This window comes from Astyanax mexicanus, chromosome 10 (genome assembly GCF_023375975.1).
Source record: "Astyanax mexicanus isolate ESR-SI-001 chromosome 10, AstMex3_surface, whole genome shotgun sequence".
In the NCBI taxonomy this organism is placed as follows: domain Eukaryota; kingdom Metazoa; phylum Chordata; class Actinopteri; order Characiformes; family Acestrorhamphidae; genus Astyanax; species Astyanax mexicanus.
This window is the reverse complement of record NC_064417.1, coordinates 15,387,238-15,404,913: the sequence shown is the minus strand read 5'-3', so window position 1 is coordinate 15,404,913 and position 17,676 is coordinate 15,387,238. Positions and strand designations below refer to the sequence as shown.

The 17,676-nt window shown below is 43.4% G+C and overlaps 1 protein-coding gene across 1 annotated transcript; it reads left to right on the top strand.

Moving 5' to 3' along the window:
• The first annotated feature begins 1,130 nt into the window (after positions 1-1,130).
• On the top strand, positions 1,131-2,203 carry LOC125804848 (uncharacterized). The gene has a single exon (XM_049484534.1). The coding sequence runs from the start codon at positions 1,173-1,175 to the stop codon at positions 2,079-2,081; it is 909 nt and encodes a 302-aa protein (XP_049340491.1). The 5' UTR covers positions 1,131-1,172; the 3' UTR covers positions 2,082-2,203.
• Positions 2,204-17,676: the final 15,473 nt, after the last annotated feature.

The window sequence follows — 17,676 nt, the reverse complement described above, 5'->3', positions numbered from 1 at the left end:
TCATTTCTTATATTTGTAAAGATATTATCAATAACTGTATCACTGTGGGTTGTAATTCTTGTTGATTTGGTTATTAAAGGATAAAGACTTAAGCTATACATTGTATTAATAAACGTTCTAATATTATTTGAATCGATTTGACTTCCCAAATCAATATTAAAATCTCCACACAAAAAAACTGTTTTATTACAACTACTTTCAAAGAGCTCAATTATTTTATCTGTAAATAAGTCAATATTTGAACCTGGTGACCTGTACACACAACTAATTATTATATTTTTAGAGTTTTCATTTATTATATCAACAGTAATCATTTCCATTACACCATCAACAGCTATTGACATTTTATTTCTAATTTTACACTTTAATTTAATATCGATAAATAAAGCAACCCCTCCACCTCTTTTATCACTTCTATTCATATAATATAGTCTATATCCTTCTATTTCATAATTATTTGTATTTTTATCATTGAACCAGGTCTCTGAGACTGCTATAATATTAAAATGTCTGTTTAGCTGTTTTAAATAGTCTGTTATTTTAAAAAAATTTGAATTCATGCTTCTACTATTAAAGTGAATGATAGAGAAACCTCCATTTACCATTATATTGCTGTTGAATTGCTCCTGATTATAATATTTACAATGTTCAATCACTGGAAAAAAATCTGCATCAACCATAGTATCTACATCATATATTTTAGACTCTAAATGTATGTGAGTATTCATTTATTTTTATTTTGTTTTGTATTTATCTAAATCCAGTAACAGACCTTTCGTTTAAAAAAAAAAAAAAAACTAAGTAAACCCATATTTATTTCTATTATGTAACTGTTAATTGTTGTGCATCCACTACTTATCAACTCCAAACTTGTCTAGTTGTTCTAAGGATCTAATCCATATACCTTTAGCATTCTCAGGCGCATCCTTTGTTTTTATAAAAACTTTACAGTTCACAGTCCATGTAGCCTGGATTTTGTTCTGTTTTCTTAGTAATCTGGCTTTCTTAGCAATATCGGCATTCTTTTTAGTGAGATGTTCATTAATATAAACACTTGTGCCTTTCAGATTTCTTCCTTGCTTCAGCAAATCAATCTTATGTTTTCTATTATTGAACCGAATGATTATTGGTGATACAGCAGACTTTCCTCTCTGATTTTTAATTGGTAGGGTATGACAAGCTTCAATGTTCTCACTTTCAATGTCAATGTCTTTACTCTGCAGGAATGTAATTACCTTAGTATTTGTACTAAGTGTGAGATAGTTAGCACCTTGGTGGATAAGGTGAATAAGTTAGAGCTGCACGTCCGGGGTTTAATAAGGGATAGACAGCAGGATTCACTGTTAGCAGCCCCGGGTGTCTCAGGGAGAGTTAGTACCCCCTCGACTCCGGCCTTAGAGCCCTCACAGCGGGGCGAATGGGTAACGTCTCGGCGGCATAGTCGAAAGGCTAAGGCTAATGCTACCGCAAAGGCCACAGCCAGCCCACCTAAACACCACGCTCCCCCAGTTCACGTGTCAAACAGGTTTGCCCCGCTCAGTGAAGCACCAACTGAGGAGCCTGTTAAAGGTACTCTGGTGATAGGAGACTCTATCGTCCGACACGTGAAATTAGCTACTCCTTTAGGGGCACCAGCGGCAACAGTTACTTGTTTACCGGGAGCCAGAGCACCGGACATTAGTGGCAACCTCAGGTTAGGGAATAGGAGATATTCGAGGGTAGTAATTCATGTAGGGGCCAATGATATTCGTCTGCGGCAGTCTGAAGTAACTAAGGCTAATATTAAAGAGGTGATTAAACAGGCCCAGACGCTGTCCGAGGAGGTAATCTGCTCTGGCCCCATCCCAATGAGGCGTGGTGATGAAGCTTACAGCAGGCTTTCTTCGCTGAACCGCTGGATGTCCAAGTGGTGTGCAGAAAATCATGTGGGCTTTATAGATAACTGGCTACACTTTGAGGGCAAGCCTGGTCTTTTAGGTAGGGATGGTGTCCACCCCACGCGGGAGGGTGCTGCCTTACTTTCATGCAGCATAGCTCATAGTCTTTTAGTTAGTCGGCAGAGTAGTATTAGAAGCTGCTGACAATCCAGAGCCGGGACCAGGCCGCAGACAGAGAGGCTTAACCAACCGTCTGCGAGCTGCAAAGAGACGTTACCTAGATACCAATGTATTCAGACTGTGTCTGTCCCCCGAGTCAAACAAAAACATCAAAAAACTAAAACAGTAAATCTAAATAACTTAACTTATATTAAACAATCATATCCAGACTGTAGTACTAACATTTCAAGCCTAAAGATTGGTTTACTTAATATTAGATCTCTAAATTCAAAAGCAGTTCTGGTGAATGAAATGATAACTGATCAGAAATTCGATGTTCTGTGTCTGACAGAAACCTGGATTAGGCCAAATGAATATGTAGCGTTAAATGAAGCCACCCCTGCAGGCTATAATTATATACACAATCCGAGATTGTCCGGTAGAGGAGGTGGGGTCTGCATATTTTTCCAAAGTACCTTAGTTAGCAATCAGAAACACTATGAAAATTTTACTTCTTTTGAGCTTCTTTACACCAGTATAATTAATCCAGTTACAAAAAAGAATGCATTTTCTTTAATTAACATCTACAGACCACCAGGGCCCTATTTAGAATTTTTAAAAGAATTTAGTGATTTTGTCACAGACTTAGCAGTAAGTAATGATAAAGTGATTATAGTTGGAGACTTCAACATTCATTTCGAAAAATTGGATGATCCATTAAAAAAGGCATTCACATCGATTTTAGACTCAGTTGGTATTATTCAAAATATAACAGGACCTACTCATTACTGTAATCATACTCTGGATTTAGTTTTGACCCTGGGTGTGAGCATAGATAACCCGAATATTCGTTCTCAAACCTCCGCAATTTCAGATCATTACCTTATTTCATTTAAATTACATCTTAGTCATAATATACGTACATCCCCTAGCTACTCTGTAAAACGTTCAATTACACCTTTTACAGCCCAACAATTTACAGATAAGCTTCCAGACTTATCAACTCTAATGTACTCTCCTGTAGACCCAGTAGAACTAGACAAACTAACCGAAGGTTTAGAAAATACCTTTCGCTCTACCTTAGATGTTGTAGCACCCCTTAAACACAAAATAGAGAGACAGAAAAAGCTCGCACCGTGGTACAATGATCAAACTCGTACCTTAAAGCAGTTAGTACGAAATTTAGAGCGTAAATATAGATCAACTAAACTGGAAGTGTTTCACTCTGCGTGGAAAGACAGTCTTGTTAAATATAGAAAAGAACTAAATAAAGCCCGCTCAGCGTATCTGGCCTCACAGATCGAGATAAATAAAAATAATCCTAGAGTTCTCTTTAGTGTTATTTCCAAATTAACTAAAAACCAGGCAGGTACTGAACCTCAGATTCCAGCCATTTACACCAGCAACGATTTTATGGACTACTTCAATAGTAAAATTGAAAACATTCGGGATAAAATTAAACAGATAAATATTACATCCTCTCTGTCATCTGGTCTGGCTGATCTAGAACAAACCCCTGTTACTGAAGTTAGGTTGGAAGTCTTTAACCCACTTCCACAGCTAGAACTAGAGAAAATGATCTCCTCTTCAAACAGCACAACCTGCACACTTGATGCTGTTCCCACAAAAGTACTAAAACAGGTACTGCCAGATATAATTAAACCTCTGTTAATGATAGTAAACTCATCGCTCACCCTGGGCCACGTACCCAAAGCCTTTAAAACAGCTGTAATTAAACCTCTGATCAAGAAACCAAATCTTGATCCTAGTGTACTGTCTAACTATAGACCTATTTCAAACTTACCCTTTATTTCTAAGATTTTAGAAAAAGCTGTAGCCCAACAACTTTGCTCTTACCTGCAAAGAAACCAGATCTATGAAAAATTTCAATCTGGATTTAGGCCTTATCATAGCACTGAGACAGCTTTAGTTAGAATAACAAACGATCTACTTATAGCCGCCGACCAAGGCTGTGTTTCCCTACTCGTACTTCTCGATCTGAGCGCAGCCTTTGATACAATAGATCATACTATCCTTTTAGAAAGACTAGAGAACATGGTCGGTGTAACCGGAACTGCATTATCATGGTTTAAATCATACTTAACCGATCGCTATCAGTTTGTGAGGATAAATGATATGTCTTCCAGTTATACCAAGGTAAGATATGGAATCCCACAAGGCTCTATATTAGGACCGTTATTATTTACATTATATATGCTCCCACTGGGCAAAGTTATTAGAAAACACAATGTGAATTTTCATTGTTATGCGGATGACACGCAGCTCTTCATATCAGCCAAACCTGATGACAGAGTGAGATTAAAGAAAATCGAGGATTGTGTAGAAGATGTAAAATCATGGATGTCGCACAACTTCCTCCTATTAAATAGTGATAAAACAGAAGTTCTCCTATTAGGCCCCAAAGCTGCTAGAAATAAATTATCAGACTTAATGCTAAATCTGGCTGACTTCTCAGCCACCCCTGGTTCAGCAGCTAAAAACCTTGGAGTTATCATAGATTCAGATCTAGCATTCGATAAACACATATCTAATGTTACTAGAACAGCTTTTCTACACCTACGTAACATCGCCAAGCTAAGAAATGCCCTATCACTGCATGACGCAGAAAAATTAGTCCATGCCTTCATTAGCTCAAGGCTAGATTATTGTAATGCGCTACTGTCTGGATGTTCCGGCAGTAACTTAAATAAACTTCAGCTAGTTCAAAATGCTGCAGCCAGGGTCCTTACTAAAACTAGAAAATTTGACCATATTAGTCCAGTACTATCAGCACTGCACTGGCTTCCAGTCAAATTCCGCATAGACTATAAAATTCTCCTGTTAACTTATAAAGCCCTACACGGACTCGCTCCTGAGTATTTACAAGACCTCATCTCCTGTTATGAACCACCGCGATTACTCAGATCTCAGGGTGCTGGTTTATTAGTAGTTCCTAAAATTCAGAGGAGCTCTGCAGGAGGAAGAGCTTTCTCTTATAAAGCGCCTCAACTCTGGAATAATCTCCCCGAATATGTTCGGGACTCAGACACAGTCTCAATCTTTAAGTCTAGACTGAAAACTTACTTGTTTAGTTTAGCTTTTGGTAATTAATGTTTTTCCCTTTAGATAAGGCTGCAGATTCAGGGGTTCATGGACAGAGGAAATTGTGGTAAACTGAGATACTGGTGCTGTTGTTCTCCCACTGCACACGGTCACTCAGGTTTGTGGACGGTGGAGTGGGTGGATGCTGGTGTTTCAGGGTGCTTCCATGTCTATGTTACCTTCTGGCTCTCTGCCTTTAGTTAGGCTGTTTTATTCAGTTCTGCCGGAGTCATTTGCCACACTCTGATAATATTTTAATACTCTCAGTTTTGCATAAATCCAGTCAAAACTAATTCCATCTCTCTGCTTTCCTCCGAGTTACTGACTGCCCACCTGTCTGACCCGATACTGATGTTGGACCCTCAGGCTCTCGCGTCTCCTGTCCGGCCAGACTGATGGAAGTTTCTGAAGTCAGCTCTTCTCCACCACCACAGATCAGCTGCTCATCATCCATCTTACTCTCCACTACAGATTACATCCAAGCCATTAGTGGCGCTATTACACTCCTGAGTATATAAAACCTATATGGATGTATAAAAGACTTTTTAAATTTTAATTTAAAAGCCGTTTGACCAGTGGTAGGATGGTCCCCCCTCAAATGTGAGTCTTGGTCCTCCCAAGGTTTCTTCCTCCTCCTGCAGCTCTGAGGGAGTTTTTCCTTGCCTCCGCGCTCACTGGGGGTTCTGTATTCTGTATTTTCTATGTGTAATGCTTTGCCTGATTCTTTGTCCTGTAATCATGTTTCTGTAAAGCTGCTTTGTGCCAACACCTGTTGTAAAAAGCGCTATACAAATAAATTTGATTTGATTTGATTTGATTTGCTAGGCAGTTGCTAACGTTTTCCAAGTGGTTGCTAGGCAGTTGCTAAGTGGTTGCTAGGCAGTTGCTAATGTTTTCCAGGTGGTTGCTAAGTGGTTGCTAGGCAGTTGCTAACATTTTCCAGGTGGTTGCTAGGCAGTTGCTAAGTTGTTGCTAGGCAGTTGCTAACGTTTTCCAGGTGGTTGCTAAGTGGTTGCTAGGCAGTTGCTAACGTATTCCAGGTGGTTGCTAGGCAGTTGCTAAGTGGTTGCTAGGCAGTTGCTAACGTTTTCCAGGTGGTTGCTCAGTGGTTGCTAGGCAGTTGCTAACGTTTTCCAGGTGGTTGCTAAGTGGTTGCTAGGCAGTTGCTAACGTATTCCAGGTGTTTGCTAGGCAGTTGCTAAGTGGTTGCTAGGCAGTTGCTAACGTTTTCCAAGTGGTTGCTAGGCAGTTGCTAAGTGGTTGCTAGGCAGTTGCTAACGTTTTCCAGGTGGTTGCTAAGTGGTTGCTAGGCAGTTGCTAACATTTTCCAGGTGGTTGCTAGGCAGTTGCTAAGTTGTTGCTAGGCAGTTGCTAACGTTTTCCAGGTGGTTGCTAAGTGGTTGCTAGGCAGTTGCTAACGTTTTCCAGGTGGTTGCTCAGTGGTTGCTAGGCAGTTGCTAACGTTTTCCAGGTGGTTGCTAAGTGGTTGCTAGGAAGTTGCTAATGTATTCCAGGTTGTTAATAAGTGGTTGCTAGGCAGTTGCTAACGTTTTCCAGGTGGTTGCTAAGGTGTTGCTAAGTGGTTGCTAGGCAGTTTCTAACATTTTCCAGGTGGTTGCTAAGCAGTTATTAGGTGGTTGCAAAGCCCTGGCTGGGGTGCCGGGGTGTCCAAACTTTTGACTGATAGCTGCTCCATACAGCAGCTCCTCCATACACTCACAGTACTGGAGGAGCAGGGGAGAGAAGGGGTTCCGTGCGCAGAGCTGATCGTGTGTGAGATGGAACTCTGGGCCCCCCATTCATTTCTATGGGAAAACTTCGTACGACATTTGTACGAAAACCGTACGACGTATCGTCGAAACGTTAAAATTTTCGGAAAGAACGCGGTAAGTTCTATAGACCGTCCGATTTTTGTCTTTGTATGTCAAAAATTGTGACGTTCACGGCCGTTCAAAATTCTCCCCCATTCATTCCTATGGGAAAAAAACGCTCACGTTTACGAAGTTTTTACGAAAACCGTACGATAAATCGCTTCAAAAAGCACAAGCAACCTGAACCGGTATAGGTCCGACGATCGTGCAAAGTTTCAGGTTGCTACGTTAAAAGCCCTAGGAGGAGATAGTGATTAAATTTTGCGAATAGAATAATAATAATAATAATAATAATAACTAGAAAAGGTAAAGTTCGTGAACGAACTTTAAGTTGGCTTGGAAAAGAACGCTAATAACGTTAAAAAGTTAAAATGGTTGCTAAGCTTTTTCCGTCTGAAGAGTGTGAAGAGTCATTGATATGCTGTTAACTTTTGGCTAAACGCTAAATGCTAAAAGCGCTGAAATCTAAAAACATTTGGTTAAACGCTCATTTCTGAAAAGGTTGCTAAGCTGTTGCTAGGCAGTTGCTAATGTTTTCCAGGTGGTTGCTAAGCTATTGCTAACTGGTTGCTAGGCAATTGCTAACATATACCAGGTAGTTGCTAAGGTGTTGCTAGGTGGTTGCTAGGGTGTTGCTAGGTTGTTGCTAAGGTGTTGCTATGGTATCTGGGGTGGTTGCTAAGATGTTGCTACGTGGTTGCTAGGGTGTTGCTATGGTATCCGGGGTGGTTGCTAAGGTGTCGCTAGGTGGTTGCTAGGGTGTTGCTAGGTGGTTGCTAAGGTGTTGCTATGGTATCTGGGGTGGTTGCTAAGGTGTTTCTAAGTGGTTGCTAGGTGGTTGCTAAGGTGTTGCTATGGTATCCGTGGTGGTTGCTAAGATGTTGCTAGGTAGTTGCTAAGGTGTTTCTATGGTATCTGGGGTGGTTGCTAAGGTGTTTCTAGGTGGTTGCTAGGTGGTTGCTAAGGTGTTGCTATGGTATCCGGGGTGGTTGCTAAGATGTTGCTAGGTGGTTGCTAAGGTGTTGCTATGGTATCTGGGGTGGTTGCTTAGGTGTTTCTAGGTGGTTGCTAGGTGGTTGCTAAGGTGTTGCTATGGTATCCGGGGTGGTTGCTAAGATGTTGCTAGGTGGTTGCTAAGGTGTTGCTATGGTATCTGGGGTGGTTGCTAAGGTGTTTCTAGGTGGTTGCTAGGTGGTTGCTAAGGTGTTGCTATGGTATCCGGGGTGGTTGCTAAGATGTTGCTAGGTGGTTGCTAAGGTGTTGCTATGCGGTTGCTAAGGTGTTGCTATGGTATCTGGGGTGGTTGCTACGGTGTTGCTAGGTGGTTGCTAAGGTGTTGCTATGGTATCCGGGGTGGTTGCTAAGGTGTTGCTAGGTGGTTGCTAGGTGGTTGCTAAGGTGTTGCTAGGTGGTTGCTAAGGTGTTGCTATGGTATCTGGGGTGGTTGCTAAGGTGTTGCTAGGTGGTTGCTAGGTGGTTGCTAAGTGGTTGCTAGGTGGTTGCTAAGGTATTGCTAGGTGGTTGCTAAGGTGTTGCTATGGTAACCGAGGTGGTTGCTAAGGTGTTTCTAGGTGGTTGCTAGGTGGTTGCTAAGGTGTTGCTAGGTGGTTGCTAAGGTGTTGCTATTGTATCTGGGGTGGTTGCTAAGGTGTTGCTAGGTGGTTGCTAGGCAGTTGCTATCATTTCTAAAGTGGTTGCTGAGTGGTTGCTAGGCAGTTGCTAACGTTTTCCTAATGGTTGCTAAGGTGTTGCTATTGTATCTGGGGTGGTTGCTAAGGTGTTGCTAGGTGGTTGCTAGGCTGTTGCTATCATTTCTAAAGTGGTTGCTAGGCAGTTGCTATCGATTCTAAGGTGGTTGCTAGGCAGTTGCTAACGTTTTCCAGGTGTTTGCTAAGTGGTTGCTAGGCAGTTGCTATAATTTCTAAAGTGGTTGCTAAGTTGTTGCTAAGTGGTTGCTAGGCAGTTGCTAACGTTTTCCACGTGGTTGCTAAGTTGTTGCTAAGTGGTTGCTAGGCAGTTGCTAACGTTTTCCAGGTGGTTGCTAAGGTGTTGCTAAGTGGTTGCTAGGTTGTTGCTAACGTTTTCCAGGTGGTTGTTAAGGTGTTGCTAACTGGTTGCTAGGCAGTTGCTATAATTTCTAAAGTGGTTGCTAAGTGATTGCTAGGCAGTTGCCAACGTTTTCCAGGTGGTTGCTAAGGTGTTGCTAACTGGTTGTGGTGTGGGTTGTAGAGTGTGTGTGGTGTTGAGCGTGTGTGGTGTGGGGCGTGTGTGGAGAGCATGGTGTGGTGTGGCAAAGGTGTTGCTAACTGGTTGTGGTGTGGACTGTAGAGTGTGTGTGGTGTGGAGTGTGTTGGGTGTGGAGTTTGTGGGGTGTGTAGAGTGCGTGGTGTGGTGTGGGGTGTGCGGTGGAGTGTGTGTGTGTGTGGTATGGAGTGTGTGTGGTGTGGGGTGTGTCAGGTGTGGAGTGTGTGTGGTGTGGGGTAGGTGTGGTGTGAACTGTGTGTGGTATGTGTGGGGTGGAGTATGTATGGTGTGGGGTGTATGTGGTGTGGAGTGTGTGGTGTGGTGTATGTGTGGTGGAGTGTGGGGTGTGTGAGCTGTGGAGTGTGTGCGTGGTATGGAGTGTGTGGGGTGTGGGGTATGTGTGGTGTGAAGTGTGTGTGGTGTGGGGTATATGAGCTGTGAAGTGTGTGTGGTTTAAAGTGTGTGTGGTGTGGGGTATGTGTGGTGTGGAGTGTGTGGGGTGTGGTTTGAAGTGTGTGTGGTGTGGGGTATGTGAGCTGTGGAGTGTGGGTGTGGTATGGAGTGTGTGGGGTGTGGGGTATGTGTGCTGTGCAGTGTGTGTGGTGTGGGGTATATGAGCTGTGGAGTTTGTGTGTGGTTTAAAGTGTATGTGGTGTGGGGTATGTGTGGTTTGAAGTGTGTGTGGTGTGGGGTTTGTGTGGTTTGAAGTGTGTGTGGTGTGGGGTATGTGTGGTTTGAAGTGAGTGTGGTGTGGGGTATGTGTGGTTTGAAGTGAGTGTGGTGTGGGGTATGTGTGGTTTGAAGTGTGTGTGGTGTGGGGTTTGTGTGGTTTGAAGTGTGTGTGGTGTGGGGTTTGTGTGGTTTGAAGTGTGTGTGGTGTGGGGTTTGTGTGGTGTGGAGTGTGTGTGGTGTGGGGTATGTGTGGTTTGAAGTGTGTGTGGTGTGGGGTATGTGAGCTGTGGAGTGTGTGTGGTATGGAGTGTGTGGGGTGTGGGGTATGTGTGCTGTGGAGTGTGTGTGTGTGGTATGGAGTGTGTGGGGTGTGGGGTATGTGTGGTGTGGAGTGTGTGTGGTGTAGGGTATATGAGCTGTGCAGTTTGTGTGTGGTTTAAAGTGTATGTGGTGTGGGGTATGTGTGGTGTGGAGTGTGTGGTGTGGGGTGTGAAGTGTGTGGTATGTGTGGGGTGGAGTGTGTGGTGTGGGGTATGTGAGCTGTGGAATGTGTGTGGTTTAAAGTGTGTGGTGTGGGGTATGTGTGGTGTGAACTGTGTGTGGTATGTGTGGGGTGGAGTGTGTATGGTGTGGGGTATGTGAGCTGTGGAGTGTGTGCGTGGTATGGAGTGTGTGGGGTGTGGGGTATGTGTGGTGTGAAGTGTGTGTGGTGTGGGGTATATGAGCTGTGAAGTGTGTGTGGTGTGGGGTTTGAAGTGTGTGTGGTGTGGGGTTTGTGTGGTGTGGAGTGTGTGTGTTGTGGGGTATGTGTGGTTTGAAGTGTGGTTTAAAGTGTGTGTGGGGTTTGAAGTGTGTGTGGTGTGGGGTTTGTGTGGTGTGGAGTGTGTGTGGTGTGGGGTATGTGTGGTTTGAAGTGTGGTTTAAAGTGTGTGTGGTGTGGGGTATGTGTGGTGTGGAGTGTGTGGGGTTGAGTGTGTTTGGTGTGGGGTATGTGTGGTGTGGAATGTGTGTAAGGTGTGGTGTGGACTGTGTGTGGTGTGGGGTGTGTGGTGTGCTGTGTGTGTAGTGTGGTATTGGTTCTGGTGTGGGTTGTGTTCAGCAGTATCTTCTCCATACAGATACAGTACTGAGGAGCAGGGCAGAGAGGGGGGCCGTGCGCAGGATCGGCTGGTGTGTGTGAGATGGCCAACATTCCGTCCATACATTCCTATGGGGAAAGTTCGTACGATAATTTTACGAAAACCGTAAATCGTATCGGTGAGATCAGCATATCGTCTGAAACGTCTCTGCAAGTTCTGTACGTCTTGTGAATTTCGTGGTTCTAGCTCAAAAATTGTGACTTTTAGAGCCGTTTGAAAAAAGTGTGAATGGAAGTCTATGGAAAAAAATCTGACTTTGGCGGACCACCAATCGGACCCTGGTGGTCCGATCACTTAGAAAAGCACAAGCACACCCCGCGGCAATAGGTTCTATCATCTTGTGAAGTTTCGTGGTTCTGGCTTGAAAACTGTAGGAGGAGAAACTGTTTATAAAATTTACCGAGAATAATAATAATAATAATAATAAGATTTCGAAGAACAATAAGTTGGCTTTTCCAAGCCAACTTAACTAGAAAAGGTAAAGTTCGTGAACGAACTTTAAGTTGGCTTGGAAAAGAACGCTAATAACGTTAAAAAGTTAAAATGGTTGCTAAACGCTAAATGCCAAAAATACGGAAATCTAAAAACGTTTGGTTAAACGTTGAAATCTAAAAATGTTTGGTTAAACGCTGAAAACTAAAAATGTTTGGTTAAACCCTGAAATCTAAAAACATTTGGATAAATGCTAAAATCTTGAAAGTGGTTGCTAGGCAGTTGCTAACGTCTTACAGGTGGTTGCTAAGCTGTTGCTAAGCGGTTGCTAGTTATTTGCTAATGTATTACACATGGTTGCTAAGTGGTTGCAAGGCGGTTGCTAAACAGTTGCTTACGTTTTCCTAGTGGTTGCTAAGGTGTTGCTAAGTGGTTGCTAGGCAGTTGCTATCGTTTCTAATGTGGTTGCTAAGCTGTTGCTAGGCTGTTTCTAACGTTTTCCTGGTGGTTGCTAAGGTGTTGCTAACTGGTTGCTAGGCAGTTGCTATAATTTCTAAAGTGGTTGCTAAGTGGTTGCTAGGCCGTTGCTAACGTTTTCCAGGTGGTTGCTAAGGTGTTGCTAAGTGGTTGCTAGGCAGTTGCTAATGTTTTCCAGGTGGTTGCTAAGGTGTTGCTAACTGGTTGCTAGGCAGTTGCTATAATTTCTAAAGTGGTTGCTAAGTGGTTGCTAGGCAGTTGCTAACGTTTTCCTAGTGGTTGCTAAGGTGTTGCTAAGTGGTTGCTAGGCAGTTGCTATCATTTCTAAAGTGGTTGCTAAGCTGTTGCTATGCTGTTTCTAACGTTTTCCTGGTGGTTGCTAAGGTGTTGCTAACTGGTTGCTAGGCAGTTGCTATAATTTCTAAAGTGGTTGCTAGGCAGTTGCTAACGTTTTCCAGGTGGTTGCTAAGGTGTTGCTAAGTGGTTGCTAGGCAGTTGCTAACGTTTTCCAGGTGGTTGCTAAGGTGTTGCTAACTGGTTGCTAGGCAGTTGCTATAATTTCTAAAGTGGTTGCTAAGTGGTTGCTAGGCAGTTGCTAACGTTTTCCTAGTGGTTGCTAAGGTGTTGCTAAGTGGTTGCTAGGCAGTTGCTATCGTTTCTAAAGTGGTTGCTAAGCTGTTGCTAGGCTGTTTCTAACGTTTTCCTGGTGGTTGCTAAGGTGTTGCTAACTGGTTGCTAGGCAGTTGCTATAATTTCTAAAGTGGTTGCTAAGTGGTTGCTAGGCAGTTGCTAACGTTTTCCAGGTGGTTGCTAAGGTGTTGCTAAGTGGTTGCTAGGCAGTTGCTAACGTTTTCCAGGTGGTTGCTAAGGTGTTGCTAACTGGTTGCTAGGCAGTTGCTATAATTTCTAAAGTGGTTGCTAGGTAGTTGCTAACGTTTTCCTAGTGGTTGCTAAGGTGTTGCTAAGTGGTTGCTAGGCAGTTGCTATCGTTTCTAAAGTGGTTGCTAAGCTGTTGCTAGGCTGTTTCTAATGTTTTCCAGGTGGTTGCTAAGGTGTTGCTAACTGGTTGCTAGGCAGTTGCTATAATTTCTAAAGTGGTTGCTAAGTGGTTGCTAGGCAGTTGCTAACGTTTTCCAGGTGGTTGCTAAGGTGTTGCTAAGTGGTTGCTAGGCAGTTGCTAACGTTTTCCAGGTGGTTGCTAAGGTGTTGCTAACTGGTTGCTAGGCAGTTGCTATAATTTCTAAAGTGGTTGCTAAGTGGTTGCTAGGCAGTTGCTAACGTTTTCCAGGTGGTTGCTAAGCAGTTAATAGGTGGTTGCTAAACCCTGGCTGGGGTGCCGGGGTGTCCAAACTTTTGACTGATAGCTGCTCCATACAGCAGCTCCTCCATACACTCACAGTACTGGAGGAGCAGGGGAGAGAAGGGGTTCCGTGCGCAGAGCTGCTCGTGTGCGAGATGGAACTCTGGGCCCCCCATTCATTTCTATGGGAAAACTTCGTACGACAATTGTACGAAAACCGTACGATGTATCGTCAAAACGTTTACATTTTCGGAAAGAACGCGGTAAGGTCTATAGACCGTCCGATTTTTGTATTTGTATGTCAAAAATTGTGGCGGTTACGGATGTTTAAAATTTCGCCCCATTCATTCCTATGGGAAAAAAATGCGTACGTTTACGAAGTTTTTACGAAAACCGTACGATGTATCGCTTCAAAAAGCACAAGCAACCTATTCGGGTATAGGTCCTACGATACTGCAAAGTTTCGTGATTCTACGTCAAAAGCCCTAGGAGGAGTAGTCGATTAAATTTTGAGCGCGGAATAATAATAATAACTAGAAAAGGTAAAGTTCGTGAACGAACTTTAAGTTGGCTTGGAAAAGAACGCTAATAACGTTTAAAAGTTAAAATGGTTGCTAAGCTTTTTCCGTCTGAAGAGTGTGAAGAGTCATTGACATGCTGTTAACTTTTGGCTAAACGCTAAATGCTAAAAACGCTGAAATCTAAAAACATTTGGTTAAACGCTGAAATCTAAAAACATTTGGTTAAACGCTGAAATCTAAAACTGTTTGATTAAACGCTGAAATCTAAAAACGTTTGGTTAAACGCTGAAATCTAAAAACATTTGGTTAAACGCTGAAATCTAAAAACGTTTGGTTAAACGCTGAAATCTAAAAACGTTTGGTTAAACACTGAAATCTAAAAACTCTTGTTTAAATGCTGAAATCGTAAAACTTTTTTTAAACTTTTGATTGCTAATGTGTTGCTAGGCAGTTGCTATAATTTCTGAAAAGGTTGCTAAGCTGTTGCTAGGCAGTTGCTAATGTTTTCCAGGTGGTTGCTAGGCAGTTGCTAACTGGTTGCTAGGCAATTGCTAACATATACCAGGTGGTTGCTAAGGTGTTGCTAGGTGGTTGCTAGGGTGTTGCTAGGTTGTTGCTAAGGTGTTGCTATGGTATCCGGGGTGGTTGCTAAGATGTTGCAAGGTGGTTGCTAAGGTGTTGCTATGATATCTGGGTTGGTTGCTAAGGTGTTGATAGGTGGTTGCTAGGGTGTTGCTAGGTGGTTGCTAAGGTGTTGCTATGGTATCTGGGGTGGTTGCTAAGGTGTTGCTAGATGGTTGCTAGGGTGTTGCTATGGTATCTGGGGTGGTTGCTAAGGTGTTGCTAGGTGGTTGCTAGGTGGTTGCTAGGGTGTTGCTAGGTGGTTGCTAAGGTGTTGCTATGGTATCTGGGGTGGTTGCTAAGGTGTTGCTAGGTGGTTGCTAGGATGTTGCTAGTTGGTTGCTAGGTGGTTGCTAAGGTGTTGCTATGCGGTTGCTAAGGTGTTGCTATGGTATCCAGGGTGGTTGCTAAGGTGTTCCTATGGTATCCGGGGTGGTTGCAAAGGTGTTGCTAGGTGGTTGCTAGGCAGTTGCTAAGTGGTTGCTAGGCAGTTGCTAACGTTTTCCAGGTGGTTGCTAGGCAGTTGCTAACGTTTTCCAGGTGGTTGCTAGGCAGTTGCTAAATGGTTGCTAGGCAGTTGCTAACGTTTTCCAAGTGGTTGCTAGGCAGTTGCTAAGTGGTTGCTAGGCAGTTGCTAACGTTTTCCAGGTGGTTGCTAAGTGGTTGCTAGGCAGTTGCTAACATTTTCCAGGTGGTTGCTAGGCAGTTGCTAAGTTGTTGCTAGGCAGTTGCTAACGTTTTCCAGGTGGTTGCTAAGTGGTTGCTAGGCAGTTGCTAACGTATTCCAGGTGGTTGCTAGGCAGTTGCTAAGTGGTTGCTAGGCAGTTGCTAACGTTTTCCAGGTGGTTGCTCAGTGGTTGCTAGGCAGTTGCTAACGTTTTCCAGGTGGTTGCTAAGTGGTTGCTAGGCAGTTGCTAACGTATTCCAGGTGGTTGCTAGGCAGTTGCTAAGTGGTTGCTAAGCAGTTGCTAACGTTTTCCAAGTGGTTGCTAGGCAGTTGCTAAGTGGTTGCTAGGCAGTTGCTAACGTTTTCCAGGTGGTTGCTAAGTGGTTGCTAGGCAGTTGCTAACGTTTTCCAGGTGGTTGCTAGGCAGTTGCTAAGTGGTTGCTAGGCAGTTGCTAACGTTTTCCAAGTGGTTGCTAGGCAGTTGCTAAGTGGTTGCTAGGCAGTTGCTAACGTTTTCCAGGTGGTTGCTAAGTGGTTGCTAGGCAGTTGCTAACATTTTCCAGGTGGTTGCTAGGCAGTTGCTAAGTTGTTGCTAGGCAGTTGCTAACGTTTTCCAGGTGGTTGCTAAGTGGTTGCTAGGCAGTTGCTAACGTATTCCAGGTGGTTGCTAGGCAGTTGCTAAGTGGTTGCTAGGCAGTTGCTAACGTTTTCCAAGTGGTTGCTAGGCAGTTGCTAAGTGGTTGCTAGGCAGTTGCTAACGTTTTCCAGGTGGTTGCTAGGCAGTTGCTAACGTTTTAAAGGTGGTTGCTAGGCAGTTGCTAAGTGGTTGCTAGGCAGTTGCTAACGTTTTCCAAGTGGTTGCTAGGCAGTTGCTAAGTGGTTGCTAGGCAGTTGCTAACGTTTTCCAGGTGGTTGCTAAGTGGTTGCTAGGCAGTTGCTAACATTTTCCAGGTGGTTGCTAAGGTGTTGCTAAGTGGTTGCTAGGCAGTTGCTAACGTTTTCCAGGTGGTTGCTAAGGTGGTTGCTAAGCAGTTAATAGGTGGTTGCTAAAACCTGGCTGGGGTGCCGGGGTGTCCAAACTTTTGACTGATAGCTGCTCCATACAGCAGCTCCTCCATACACTCACAGTACTGGAGGAGCAGAGGAGAGAAGGGGTTCCGTGCCCAGAGCTGCTCGTGTGTGAGATGGAACTCTGGGCCCCCCATTCATTTCTATGGGAAAACTTCGTACGACATTTGTACGAAAACCGTACGACGTATCGTCGAAACGTTAAAATTTTCGGAAAGAACGCGGTAAGTTCTATAGACCGTCCGATTTTTGTCTTTGTATGTCAAAAATTGTGACGTTCACGGCCGTTCAAAATTCTCCCCCATTCATTCCTATGGGAAAAAAACGCTCACGTTTACGAAGTTTTTACGAAAACCGTACGATAAATCGCTTCAAAAAGCACAAGCAACCTGAACCGGTATAGGTCCGACGATCCTGCAAAGTTTCAGGTTGCTACGTTAAAAGCCCTAGGAGGAGATAGTGATTAAATTTTGCGAATAGAATAATAATAATAATAATAATAATAACTAGAAAAGGTAAAGTTCGTGAACGAACTTTAAGTTGGCTTGGAAAAGAACGCTAATAACGTTAAAAAGTTAAAATGGTTGCTAAACGCTAAATGCCAAAAATACGGAAATCTAAAAACGTTTGGTTAAACGTTGAAATCTAAAAATGTTTGGTTAAACGCTGAAAACTAAAAATGTTTGGTTAAACCCTGAAATCTAAAAACATTTGGATAAATGCTAAAATCTTGAAAGTGGTTGCTAGGCAGTTGCTAACGTCTTACAGGTGGTTGCTAAGCTGTTGCTAAGCGGTTGCTAGTTATTTGCTAATGTATTACACATGGTTGCTAAGTGGTTGCAAGGCGGTTGCTAAACAGTTGCTTACGTTTTCCTAGTGGTTGCTAAGGTGTTGCTAAGTGGTTGCTAGGCAGTTGCTATCGTTTCTAATGTGGTTGCTAAGCTGTTGCTAGGCTGTTTCTAACGTTTTCCTGGTGGTTGCTAAGGTGTTGCTAACTGGTTGCTAGGCAGTTGCTATAATTTCTAAAGTGGTTGCTAAGTGGTTGCTAGGCCGTTGCTAACGTTTTCCAGGTGGTTGCTAAGGTGTTGCTAAGTGGTTGCTAGGCAGTTGCTAATGTTTTCCAGGTGGTTGCTAAGGTGTTGCTAACTGGTTGCTAGGCAGTTGCTATAATTTCTAAAGTGGTTGCTAAGTGGTTGCTAGGCAGTTGCTAACGTTTTCCTAGTGGTTGCTAAGGTGTTGCTAAGTGGTTGCTAGGCAGTTGCTATCATTTCTAAAGTGGTTGCTAAGCTGTTGCTATGCTGTTTCTAACGTTTTCCTGGTGGTTGCTAAGGTGTTGCTAACTGGTTGCTAGGCAGTTGCTATAATTTCTAAAGTGGTTGCTAGGCAGTTGCTAACGTTTTCCAGGTGGTTGCTAAGGTGTTGCTAAGTGGTTGCTAGGCAGTTGCTAACGTTTTCCAGGTGGTTGCTAAGGTGTTGCTAACTGGTTGCTAGGCAGTTGCTATAATTTCTAAAGTGGTTGCTAAGTG

What these genes read in the sequence shown, in the direction of transcription:
- LOC125804848 (XM_049484534.1), top strand. Translation starts at nt 1,173, where the DNA reads ATGACAAGCTTCAATGTTCTCACTTTCAATGTCAATGTCTTTACTCTG.